Source organism: Fopius arisanus, unplaced genomic scaffold (genome assembly GCF_000806365.1).
Source record: "Fopius arisanus strain USDA-PBARC FA_bdor unplaced genomic scaffold, ASM80636v1 scaffold00059, whole genome shotgun sequence".
NCBI lineage: Eukaryota > Metazoa > Arthropoda > Insecta > Hymenoptera > Braconidae > Fopius > Fopius arisanus.
Genome location: NW_011887798.1, coordinates 766670 through 778774, shown reverse-complemented (window position 1 = coordinate 778774; position 12105 = coordinate 766670). Strand labels below are relative to the sequence as shown.

The 12105-nt window shown below is 41.2% G+C and overlaps 4 protein-coding genes across 5 annotated transcripts; 2 read left to right on the top strand and 2 right to left on the bottom strand.

The window, feature by feature from the left end:
- Positions 1-470: 470 nt before the first annotated feature.
- LOC105268658 (lysosomal protein NCU-G1) lies at positions 471-3144 on the bottom strand. Its single transcript, XM_011308398.1, has 6 exons — positions 2960-3144; positions 2246-2503; positions 1760-1963; positions 1417-1647; positions 1008-1291; positions 471-922 (listed from the first exon to the last, which is right to left on the bottom strand). The coding sequence occupies exons 1-6, from the start codon at positions 3029-3031 to the stop codon at positions 775-777; spliced, it is 1197 nt and encodes a 398-aa protein (XP_011306700.1). The 5' UTR covers positions 3032-3144; the 3' UTR covers positions 471-774.
- Positions 3145-3227: 83 nt separating this feature from the next.
- Positions 3228-4936, top strand: LOC105268657 (protein NDUFAF4 homolog). The gene is made up of 5 exons (XM_011308397.1): positions 3228-3270; positions 3464-3884; positions 3950-4041; positions 4246-4459; positions 4694-4936. Exons 2-5 carry the CDS (start codon positions 3740-3742, stop codon positions 4810-4812), a joined length of 570 nt encoding a protein of 189 aa, XP_011306699.1. The 5' UTR covers positions 3228-3270; positions 3464-3739; the 3' UTR covers positions 4813-4936.
- A 419-nt stretch (positions 4937-5355) lies between these two features.
- On the top strand, positions 5356-7797 carry CCT1 (chaperonin containing TCP1 subunit 1). The gene is made up of 3 exons (XM_011308396.1): positions 5356-5558; positions 5625-5710; positions 5787-7797. Exons 1-3 carry the CDS (start codon positions 5486-5488, stop codon positions 7299-7301), a joined length of 1674 nt encoding a protein of 557 aa, XP_011306698.1. The 5' UTR covers positions 5356-5485; the 3' UTR covers positions 7302-7797.
- Positions 7798-7931: 134 nt separating this feature from the next.
- On the bottom strand, positions 7932-12046 carry vtd (RAD21 cohesin complex component verthandi). Of its 2 annotated transcripts, none has more exons than XM_011308394.1 (3): positions 11866-12046; positions 8990-11294; positions 7932-8906 (listed from the first exon to the last, which is right to left on the bottom strand). In XM_011308394.1, the coding sequence occupies exons 2-3, from the start codon at positions 11273-11275 to the stop codon at positions 8781-8783; spliced, it is 2412 nt and encodes an 803-aa protein (XP_011306696.1). In that variant the 5' UTR covers positions 11276-11294; positions 11866-12046; the 3' UTR covers positions 7932-8780. The 2 variants fall into 2 exon arrangements, with proteins under 2 accessions (XP_011306696.1, XP_011306695.1); XM_011308393.1 differs by having other exon boundaries at positions 11892-12046.
- Between the last annotated feature and the right edge of the window lie 59 nt (positions 12047-12105).

Sequence of the window (12105 nt, the reverse complement as noted above, 5' to 3'; positions counted from 1 at the left end):
GAGAATGGATCAATGAAAGTCCATCCCCCTACCGAGGTGTTCATCCCTTCCTCGAGGACGTGGGGTGGGTTGTGGAGGGATATCGTACCACACCGCGCCATTTATTCTGTATCCTCTCGGCTGAAAACGTTGGGTTACATAGGGGCCCATCACCTTTCGAGGACTGTCACTACTGGGGAATGACAACAGACTCAGGAAAAAAAATTCTATCTTTGCTAATTGAATTCGTCTAGGGCAAGCTCATTTGTTGATGACAAAATTTGAGAGGATTTTATCCAGAAAATCCACATAAATCTTTCTATTTGTCAATTTTCTGATTGTAAATTCATTTTAAAAATTTCCAAAACCAAAAGAAAATTGAATTAATTTACCTAATTATCCAAATTTGTTAATGACATCCCAGGGATTTAAATTACACCGAAATATAATTAATCTTCTCACTGCACATCACCAACCTCCTCCCTTAAACCTACAAAAAATCACATGTAATTCTCATGTCCAACACATATATTACGATAACAAATTCACTTTGAAATTACACAATTTTTCCACCTGTACAAATATTTTTCCATAGATCTAGCCCGCGAATGAAAGCATCTCTCAATATTACTAACTAGACAATTGATAAATGCGATCAGACATTGAGCGAACTAATCAGTAGAAAATAATTTATCAATAGTTTATATTAAAAAAAATTCGTCATGTCTTTCACGGATTGGTTTGAACGATTGTTTTGAGATTTTTCTCCACCTGAGAAAAATACGGCATTTACTCCTACGACGTCCTGAGTCTCCTGACACAAGCATAAAAGGCAGCAACCGACATTATGAGGACAGGTAGACCCACCCCTATCGACAGTATCATTATCACCAAATATGAGAACTGTTCATCAGGTGGTGTTCCATACCCGACGATAAAAGTCCTGAAAGAAAAAAAAAACAAAGAGATCCTTTAATTCCAGTGTTTGTCCTACTTTCCACACTCTCAATAATCCATTAGCCCCTCACCAGGTTGAATAATTGGTTTTAGTGTAAAAACCATCCCCAGACGATCCAATCGTTATGTTTATCTTCTCCATCAGTAGGTCAGCCCTGTGGCCACCGTAATATGCATACAGTATTGATTTTTTATCAATATTTGAGCAATTTCTCAGCTGATAATGGATTACGTCGGTGGAGCTCGTAACGTCACGGTCTGACGTTGTGTAGGACACTGGTCGCCACTGCAAATACGCCTCTGCCTCTTCAATTCCTTTATTTATCAATTTCCAGGGGGTCCTTAATTCAACAACCTGAGACCAACGAATTAATTATGAGGGGCTCGATAAATCGGTTCAATGAAAAATACCAGGTGAAATTATTCGGAGAGAATTGACGAGTAAATTTGATTTTACGATCTAAATATTATAAATTTCACCTCGAAAATTCCTGGGGTGTGTTCATCGTCCAAACTTTTCTTGAAATCAATAGACATTGGGACCTGGGGACTCTCTTGGCTCACGATCAGCAGCTCCATTCCAAATCTACTCCTCGTGAATGTCTTGTTAGGCTCTAAATTTTCTATTATAAAATCTACTTGGGTTGAATTTTCAGAGTGCAACATGTGGGGCATCACATCCGAGTGCTCCAGACTGCAGAATCCGTTCAGCTGAAGCAGAAATTAATATTTTCACTGCAGTATTTCTTCTCCAGAATTTTTCCAGAGCTTTTTCCAGAGCTCGATATATTTTTTTTTTTGAACAGTTGAGAATTTTTATTACCACCACTCGAATGTTTCCACGTCTCGAAATATTTTTCATTGGGTCGTAGTAATTTTCTCCGTTCATATGGAGCTCCACGAAATTCTCGTTACCCTGCTCGCTCTTACGAGACCAGACAAAATTCTCTGGCCTCAGGATATTGACCTTCTCATCAGGAACAGTGTCCACGTGACCGTTATCATTCGCATCATCGAATTCGAGCACCTGAAATTATTATTCTCTTATTTTCACGTGAAATGAAATAAAAAGATTCATAACTATCGATTTACCTCGAAAACCATCGATTTTAAAAGAAAACTTCAAAAATTCTTTTCTCTTGGAAATTCAATGATCTAGAAAAAAGTTCCTCAGTATTTTTCCTTGAAATCCACAGGTCTCGAGATACATCGATAATTAAGAAAAATTTTGAATTTAAATTGTTTATATTTAGTCCTCGCCACAAGAATTCAAGGGGAATAAACAATTAACAAAGGAATGAAGTCAGACCTTTTCAATAGAAACCCCAAACGTGTAGACAGGCTCCTGAGTAAAACTTATAGACTTCGGCTGATTAATTAAATAGTCGTCCCAACTGATATTTAACTTGACAGAATTGGCAGTGACAGCCAAAAGTATCCCAGGCCTTTGGACAAAGTCCCATAGATAGTGGAGAGTATCGTTGGGCCCCTGAGCTCTCAAATAAAAGGTCGTAACATTTAATTCCGTGCATTTGGCACCACAACCCGGATTCAGCTCCGAAAACAACTGAAAAATCATGAATATCCATTACAAAAATCATAAAACATTCTCATTTATCCAATTCCTCTATTTTTCATTCATCACTCATCAATAATTAATGGATAATTCTCCCACTAATCACTAATTGATATTTTTTTATTGTGCCATCTGCTGCCAGTTGCTGATAATTTTAATTTTTCAATTGATAAACAAAAAGAGGATAAAAGCCAGTAAATTCTTTTGTCATCGGTGAATTCGTCATGATCATCATTCCCGGAAAAGGGGGCGTAAGTCAGCTGTTTGTGGACAATCGTATCCATGACAACAACGCCTCAAGGTCATCCGAAAAACACTACCCATCAATCACGAACACCACGAGACAATAAACACTTATTCCACCGAAAACAAAGGAAAATCGATGACCTTTGGCACATGAATTATCTCATTGTCCCCTCAAATGATTGATAATGACTGACAACTCACGATTCTTCGAGATCCAACACACGATTCCACCAGAATTCCCAGGACAATCACTGCATATCTCCAGTTCCACATTTTTTACACTGATTTATCAATTATCCAGGACAATTGACAGCCGTCAACTGTCACATTGTTGTCAAAAGACAATTATTGTCTGCCACTGGCTCCCGAGTGTTTTCCGTTGATTTGAGTTCGTGGAGCTGTCATCTGGTGGCAGCATCATCCAATAAAAATCCAGCGACAGTCGATTCCTGCAGAAATAATTGAATATTCAAATATTTTGTTATTAATAATTATTTATTTATTATTCCCAGGTGATTTGTGATTGAGAATTAAAAAGAGAATTAAAATTAAAGTGATTTAGTACGATTGCAGTAATATTTGCAAATGTTTTTACGTGTTTTCAAAATAATTGTTTAAAATGCAGAAATTAATTAATTAATTATTTTTATAATGAAGGAATTTATGCAGAAATAATATTTAATCTTAATGAAAATGAATTTTCAGGAATTTGAAATCTCAATTGATCACCGGTGGCAGCAGCACGAAAACATTTTATTTTTTCATCCCTAATCGTTCGAATTTTCTCATTTTCGCGATTCAATTCCATTTAATTATCAGTCAATGATAATTTCGGTAATTAGGATAATTGGAGGTGAATCGATTATTAATTTTTTGTGGAGAAAAAAAGTGAATCGAGTCATAAAACTCATAACCTAAGACGACCAACTGCATGATCACGTGTAAATCTCGTTAATTAGGATTTTTAATTATTGTGTGATAATGGGGATTGTTACATCAAAGATAGTAAAGACTGCGAAGACATATAATGTCACAGAAAGAGCACAAAAAGTTATCAGCAAGCAAAAACCGACTCCAGCCCCGAGTTATCCATCCACTGCAAAGCAGATCGAAATCGCTGATCAAAGTAAAGATCATTTTATAGTTCAAATATTTTTATAATGGAGTTTTAATAAATTTTTTGGCTTTCAGTTGATCCCCAATTCATGGACAATCATTATAAACAAGATCCAGTGTTTCAGGATCGATTGAAACAGATTTTCGTGACGTCCAACGTCCAGTTCGTGAGTCAAAAATCTTTTCTTATTTCTTAAACGGTTTCAGTTTCATTTTTTTACTGAAAATTCTATAGAAAAATATTGGGCTTTCCCTCAAGATTATTTTGAACTTCTAGTCGAATTCTAGAGAATTCCTCTATTAAATAGAATGATAATTAATTAGATACTATTGAATTATTATTAATTAACTGATGAAAATTGTAATTTCAGGCTAATGACCAACAAAAATCAGAAAAATCATTGCCACAAAATACGAAGGGATCTAAAGAATGGGATTATGGGTTTTGGGAGCCTGAAAAAGCTCAGGAAGGAAAAGTCCTTCTAAAAGATGCGTTAAAGTTCATGGCTGACAACATCACTGATCCTGAGTTAAATAACGCGAAGACAATTGCTAAGCAGTACAAATTAAATCAGAAAGACGTGGGTGAGTCGATCTCCCTTCAATCAGCGATATCTCGAAAACAATTGATTGTCGGAAAAAATATCACAGGACTTCTTTCATCGGAAATTTAATTATCCACAAAAAAGTCCTGTAGCAGTTTTCTATAAAATCGATAGCCTTCGAGATAAATCGATAATTAATAGAGGGAGAATTCAATCTGTCTCAGTTCTCTGCTGAATTTACTCAGAATTATCTTAAACCGTTTTTCATTTACAGAAAACATTCTGGAATACTACAGAGTCTTCCATATAATAGTCACACCCGAGGAGGCCCGACCTGGGTACATCCAGCCCCCGAAGTTTGCCCAATTTCTGGGGAAAAATTCTAGTAAATAATCGCCTCAGAAAGATTAATTATAGCAGAAAAAACTATTTCATTTAGTTAAAAAGGGTCAAACCCACTCTCTTCTATTTACTAGTTGTATCAAATATTCTCCCGGAGAATACTGTACATAATAAATAAATATGTATTCAATTTATAATCGATTTTCCCACGATTTTATCCTTTTTTAATTATTATTCGATGACAAGAATTTAAAGGGCGAGGAAAGAAACAAAATCATGAAAAAAAATGAATATAAAAACCTTCAGGAACATTCGACATGTCCATATAAGGCCAGGAAATGAATGAGCAATTACTCTCGAGAATTTCCGCACCGGAAACCCGAATTTCCCCTTAAAAATCGCCTATACCAATCAAAACCCAAGAATATACATTTCCAATTATTTTCCAGTACTCGTGAGCAACAAAATTGTTTAAAAAATCGTTGAATTATGCCGGCACTCACACACCCTTACAAATCATATGTGAAATTATCGTCCAATCCCGAATGATCTTTGCGGATGAATTTTTAGTGTCGACCAATAGAAATTCCCCAGAGAGAAGACGAAAATTTCGGTGCAGTGAAATCACGCTCTCGATCGTCGCGTGTTGCATTGAGTTAATTCCGAAAAATAAAATAATCCGATTGATTTTTCCCGGTGATTAATTAATCGAATCAAGAGAAAAATGTCGACAGTCGCTAGTGCATTGGCTGTTGGTGGATCCAGACAATCAGGAGCACCAGTGAGAACACAAAACGGTGAGTTTTGGGTTAATACTAACCTCTAATTCGTCGAATTCAATGATTTCACCATTTATTTTGCAGTCATGGCAGCTTGTTCCATTGCCAACATCGTCAAGAGCTCATTGGGACCTGTGGGCCTTGATAAAATGCTGGTGGACGACATTGGTGTGAGTATCTGGATGAAGCAACAATTCTTTTCCAATATTATAAGATTTCATGACCTCTTGACATTGCGATTCCCAGGATGTCACTGTAACGAACGATGGAGCAACGATTTTACGTCTTCTGGAGGTGGAGCATCCAGCAGCTCGAGTCCTGGTGGAGCTGGCGCAGCTCCAGGATGAGGAAGTGGGCGATGGTACAACGTCAGTTGTCATTGTCTCAGCTGAGCTCTTGAAGAATGCCGATGAGTTGGTGAAACAGAAGATCCACCCCACGTCAGTAATCTCTGGGTACAGACTAGCCTGCAAGGAGGCATGCAAGTACATCCAGGAGCACCTGACAGTCTCAGTCGATGAATTGGGGAGGGACTGTCTCGTCAACGTCGCCAAGACCTCGATGTCTTCGAAAATCATCGGGGCTGACGCCAATTTCTTCGGGAATATCGTCGTCGATGCTGCAAATGCTGTGAAGGTGAACGATGGAAAGGGTGGGCATCTGTATCCCATCAAAGCCGTCAATATTCTCAAGGCCCATGGAAAGAGCGTTCGTGAGTCAATCCTGGTGCAGGGGTACGCCCTGAACTGCACTGTTGCCTCCCAGGCCATGCCCAAGAAGATAATCCACGCTAAAATCGCGTGCCTGGACTTCTCCCTTCAAAAAACAAAGATGAAACTTGGTGTTGAAGTTTTGATAACAGATCCCGAGAAGCTGGATGCTGTGCGCCAGAGGGAGATCGACATCACCAAGGAAAGAATCCAGAAAATAATATCAGCAGGTGCAAATGTCATTCTGCTGACAGGTGGAATCGACGATCTGTGCCTGAAGTACTTCGTCGAGGCTGGGGCAATGGCTGTGAGAAGATGCAAAAAGGCAGACTTGAAGAGAATAGCCAAAGCCACTGGTGCCCAGTTTCTCACTTCCCTCACCAACATGGAGGGTGATGAGAGCTTTGAGCCGAGCTTCCTGGGGGAAGCAGCGGAGGTTGTCCAGGAGGTGTTATGCGATGACGAGCTCATCCTCATAAAATCCCCCAAAGCCAGAACAGCTGCCTCCATCATCCTCAGGGGACCCAATGACTACTACTGCGACGAGATGGAGAGATCAGTGCACGATGCCCTCTGCGTGGTGAAACGAGTCCTCGAGAGTAAGAGCGTGGTGGCTGGTGGTGGCTGTGTCGAGGCTGCACTCTCCATTTACCTCGAGAATTTTGCCACCTCTCTGTCATCCAGGGAACAGCTGGCAATTGCTGAATTTGCTCGTGCCCTTTTGGTCATTCCCAAGACTCTTGCTGTCAATGCTGCTCAGGACTCCACTGATCTCGTCGCCAAACTCAGGGCTTATCACAACTCCAGTCAGACAACTGTTGATCATGCCAATCTCAAGTGGGTAGGTCTTGATTTAATCGAAGGCACTGTCAGGGACAATAAAAAAGCTGGAGTGCTCGAGCCAACCATCTCAAAAATTAAATCACTCAAATTCGCTACTGAGGCTGCCATCACAATCCTCAGAATCGATGACATGATCAAACTCGATCCTGAACAAAAGGGAGGCAAATCCTATAATGATGCCTATGCTGCTGGTGAACTCGAGGGCTAAATCAGTTAATTAATCATAATTTTTCAAGAGGTGAAATCTGTTAGAACATTCTTTCCAGAATTTTTGGGCTCACAGATCCGGAATTCTTCATAAATACGGATTTATCTCAGAAAGTACATCCTCCAGGAGAAAATGTCAGAGAATTTTAATTCAGGTAATTTAATTACCCAGAAAAAAAGTCCTCTCACAATTTCCCCTCTTGTCGGCCATTTTCGAGATAATTCTGTATTTATGAACTTCAATTCAATTTTAAATGAGAAAAATTACTCAAAAATTCAGTGAGAAATGTCTAACAGTCTGAAGATTTATTTTGAATATTATTACTTCCCTGAATTATGTATTACTTCTGCATATTAACACTCACTATTAAATTGATCAAACGCGCATTTATCCATTGATAATAGAATTAATTTATCACGAATTATCGGTCTGGTATAAATCATCGATTTGTGTAAGACTTCACAAATGACGAATAAAAGCTTTTTTTCACGAAAAACCTGTACAATTCACTTTAATTGAACTCGGGGATTAATTAGTAGTCGTATTTAAGGCGGAGATACAGCATCATAATTTTATTTTACATACATTCATATAAATCAATTCAAATGTAACGATATTCTTATTATTTTTAATCAAATTCTCAGGGACACAGAAGGGATTAATCGTCTTGTTATTAACTATTTCTTCATCAACCGTTTGATTTTTACTTCTGCATTCCTCCATCGCTCCCAGATCAATCGATTGTTCTTCGTCGAGGGATCAAATCCCCCCCTCCAGATGAATAATCAATTCTTCTTCTATTTTTGATGAAAAAATGCAGGAAATGGGAAACAGATCTATCCGCTGAAAATCCTCTCGAAGGCATCTTTGATTAAAGTGTCTAATTGATTTAGTTGTTAATTAATTCCGACAAATAAATCGAGGGCATGAAAAATCCCTCGATACCTGTCACTTCTCCCCAGAATATTATCTTTGCAGAAAATATCCCTAAAATCGAGTCAATACTTCATCTAAGGTAATTGTCATTGTTCTTGAATCACGAACAAAATCAAAAAGAATAATTCAAATCGATATTTTCTGCAAATAAAAAATTCCACTATCACTCTCGCTTTTTTAAATAAAAATTTAACCACTTCCCTTCAGTAATTTATCCATAGAAAAAGTGATGAATAATCTCACTCACTCGCGCACTTCATTTACTCACTAGAATCGCTCGACAGCGAAAGAAAAAACATGTCGCACTATTTTTCAGTAAAGAAAAAAAAAAGAAAAACAAGTGTCACTTAATTCTAATTGTTCTTCTCATAGAAATATACTCTTTCTTATATCTATTCAATCATAATGATACGAAAGAAAAATACAGTGAAATAAATATGTACTCCCCAAGTTATTTTTTTTTTTCTTCTAACCGTGACTCCTGGTTCCACCGACGAACAATTATAAAAATCGAATAAAACAGTGGCGATTTTGGTTTTCTTTTTACAACGATGGATTGTCCCACTTGGGTCCTTTGGTCACCACGATATCAGCGTATGAATATTCCTGGGAGAGTTCCAACACTTGAAATTTCTTCAACGTCAGAAGAGTGTAGAACTTCTGGGCAGCCTAAAATAATATTTTTCAAAATGCATTTTACTATTTCCAAAGAGCCATTCAATCAATTCAATCGACATCCATGAATTTCCTACCTGTTTTCTGGAGTTCTTGTACGCCATCTCCGCGAGTGTCAGTCTATCCTTGCCATCGAATTTGCTCTTGATGACGTGATACATGTGAGCAGCCCTCTTATTGAGAACCCTCTCCTCGAACTGCTCATAAGTTTCATCGACTTGTTGTTCCTCCTGAGGTCCGACAGAAGGTGGAAACTCGTAGTCCTCAGCCCAGGGTGTCGTGGGTCCCCTCTCAGATCCAGCAGGTGTGTGCGCCAGTGGATGCTGATCATCGTAACCAATGAATCCATGATCCCTGTCGTACCCCATGTTCTCCATCTGTGGCATTCCAGTCTCACCAAAGTCACTCTCCATTCTGTCCTCATGCCCCTGTGACCCCAGGAGATCATTCACCTGTGCAGGGGGTATCTGAGGTATCTGCGGTGCCTGAACTTGTGGCATCTGCATTGTCATCTGTGGCATTGGTATCATTGGCGTCTGTGGTACTTGGGACACCTGTGGAATCCCCGGAGTCTGTGGCATCTGCGAGATCTGCGACATCTGTTGTATCTCCGGAACCACAGGGATTCCCTCAGGATGTGGCTCAGGCTCAATGCCAGATACCTCAGGCACCTCAGACTGCATCAGACTCCCACTCATCTCTGGAACACTGGGCTCAGCAGGCATACTCATCTCATGATGCACTGGTGTCTCCTCGGGTGCTGGTGTTGCAGGTGGTACATCAGGCTCGTGCTCCAGGGGCTGCTCCTCCATTCCAGGCATCCCCGAGACATTGGCCTCCTCGTCAGCAGGTGCCTTCCTCTTTCTCGACAGCCTCTTACCAATCGACGACTGATCCAGCACTGGCTGCTCCTCAGGTGCATCTCTCATCTGTTCCAGGGGCAGTCCCTCGTCCTCCTGAATCCTCCCGAAGTCCTCGTGATCGTACGACTTACTCGTCAGATGCTTCTGATAATTTTTAAACAGCACTCGAGCTGGTATTGATCTTCCTGGCAATGCAAACAGCTTCTCAACACCTCCGGTCTCCTTCCAATGCATCAGTCGTTTAGTCGGTGGTGCCAGATCGAGGGTCGTCACGATATCAGATGTATCAGACAGCTGTGCCTTCATTTCCTCACCGGATATATTCTTCACCTCGTCGACGATGAGCTTACGTTTACGCTTGGCTTTGGTGAAGCCCTTCAAGGCTGATGCGTCCACTGGTGCAAGGGCAAAGCTCTCCTCCTCGTCGTGAAGTAGTGTCGTTTGATCCTGAAGTGGTGCTGCCTCCTCTATGTGATTGAGCACCTCTTCGGGGATTATTGGTGGTGCTGGGGTAAATCGGTGACTGGCAACACTCGCCCTACCACCAATTTCATCACCACCGACAGCCGGAGACGTCGGTCTCGAGCCATCGCTGCTCATTCCTCCCATTGGTGATGGTGGACCACCGAAGTGATCACCCATGTCGTCGTCAGACTCCTCGGAGGGAGGAGCTGCCGGTGTCGGTAGTGATGTACCTGGTGTCTCTGATATACCAGTGGACTCTGGCACTGGCACCTCTCCCATCGGTGTCTCATCGAAAAGACCACCCTCGAATAGTCCACCTGATATTATATCCTGCCCCAGGTGTCCACCAAATCCATCATCCCTGATGGGCGTGTCGATGTCCATTGGCTGCGTCGATGACGTACCTGGCACTGGCTCTTTCTCCTTCTGCTCTAGAGTCGAATCGATGCTCGGGCCATCACTGAAGAGCATGTGCCCATGGTCCAGGGGTGGCTCCATCGTTGTCCCATGACGCAAAAGCTCTGGAGGTTCACCATCAAAACTCATGTCACCAAATCCCTGATCGTGAGTGACCAGAGATAGATTCCCGTAGTCCTCTCTCATCGTGATCTCTTCAGCTCGTGATTGATTCAAGCTGAACTGCGCCTCGATGTCCACGTCCTTGAGCTCGGGCATCGGTGTGTCGAAGTCATGGAATACCTCGGGGAGGGTTATGGCATTAACTGCCGCCTCTCGGTGCTCTTCAGGAAGATCCACCATTCCTGGTCTGAAGGCCATTTTAATCTTGACAAATGCCTCGTTGCAGTCCGCCAGAAGGTACTTGGCTTTTCTCGAGTAGATTCTCACTACTCCCAGGAGAAGATGTCCAGACGTTCGCAGGGCCATCTTCACTTTTGGCTGGAGTATACCGTCCACTGACGACTCGATATTCGTCTCAAATACGTGGGCTTTTGTCAGCTTTTTGTCCCAATGGGCCGCCAGCCAAATACGCGCCAGCGGTCCCTTCTTCGCGAGGACAAAGTGCGCGTAGAACATTTTGGGTCAGTCCGAGGTCCTGCAGGATTCCGTGAAAAGTAAATAATTATTCAATTCCTCAAGAGAAAGAGGGAATTGGATGCGTTGGAGATGGTGATTTCTGGACAATCACTTTATCCATAGAAGTTTCTCCACGAATTCAAGAGATCGTCCAGGAGATGATGTGAATGATTGCTTTCAGGAATTGCTCGGGCACCAGAGGAAAACGACGAGAGATTTTTGCGGGATGTGTGAGTGCGGATACGAGGAAGTGAACGAATAGAAGAGAAATGTGAAACCAGGAGGCAGTAAGCCATCAACATCGTCTCCAGGGTGTTCGTGAACTGACACAATTTAACAATAAAAATAACAGATCCATCGGCTGTTGTTATCAACACAAACAAAAGACTCTCCCAGGGCTCTCGATACCGGATAATCACCAGTGGAATTGAACCCCTGGAGATGATGGCCCCACGACCCCCAGGAAGTGATGAATGTTTTGAACATCAATATGGTGTTGCTCGATTCTCAGAATTGTCAACAAATACGTTCAAGATGGCGTCTATGACTGGAGTTTTGGCGGTTACATGTTAAAATCATGAATTTCTCACCAATTCCTCCAGTTACTCGTCGTTACCTTCTGTTATTATGATGTGCGGTGTCAGGGTCGACTCCAGGTTATCATTTTATCACAAACACTTGATTTATTCCGTCAATTATCGATAAACAAACGGTTAAACACACGAATACGTACACAACGAGCGCGTCTTCTCGACCATCCAGGCGCACCCACTACTGCCAACATAAAAATAATAAATAACAATTACCCCTCCCCCCTTTACTTATTATTG

Excerpts from the sequence above, each read along its gene's own strand:
- LOC105268658 (XM_011308398.1), bottom strand. The coding sequence starts at position 3,031 with ATGTGGAACTGGAGATATGCAGTGATTGTCCTGGGAATTCTGGTGGAA. Across the intron at positions 2,504-2,959 it reads GTGTTGGATCTCGAAGAATC|TTGTTTTCGGAGCTGAATCC; the intron begins GTGAGTTGTCAG and ends ATGATTTTTCAG. Across the intron at positions 1,964-2,245 it reads TTGGGGTTTCTATTGAAAAG|GTGCTCGAATTCGATGATGC; the intron begins GTCTGACTTCAT and ends TAATAATTTCAG.
- CCT1 (XM_011308396.1), top strand. The coding sequence starts at position 5,486 with ATGTCGACAGTCGCTAGTGCATTGGCTGTTGGTGGATCCAGACAATCA. Across the intron at positions 5,559-5,624 it reads ACCAGTGAGAACACAAAACG|TCATGGCAGCTTGTTCCATT; the intron begins GTGAGTTTTGGG and ends TTTATTTTGCAG. Across the intron at positions 5,711-5,786 it reads TGCTGGTGGACGACATTGGT|GATGTCACTGTAACGAACGA; the intron begins GTGAGTATCTGG and ends TGCGATTCCCAG.
- LOC105268657 (XM_011308397.1), top strand. The coding sequence starts at position 3,740 with ATGGGGATTGTTACATCAAAGATAGTAAAGACTGCGAAGACATATAAT. Across the intron at positions 3,885-3,949 it reads GATCGAAATCGCTGATCAAA|TTGATCCCCAATTCATGGAC; the intron begins GTAAAGATCATT and ends TTTGGCTTTCAG. Across the intron at positions 4,460-4,693 it reads ATTAAATCAGAAAGACGTGG|AAAACATTCTGGAATACTAC; the intron begins GTGAGTCGATCT and ends TTTCATTTACAG.
- vtd (XM_011308394.1), bottom strand. The coding sequence starts at position 11,275 with ATGTTCTACGCGCACTTTGTCCTCGCGAAGAAGGGACCGCTGGCGCGT. Across the intron at positions 8,907-8,989 it reads ACAAGAACTCCAGAAAACAG|GCTGCCCAGAAGTTCTACAC; the intron begins GTAGGAAATTCA and ends ATATTATTTTAG.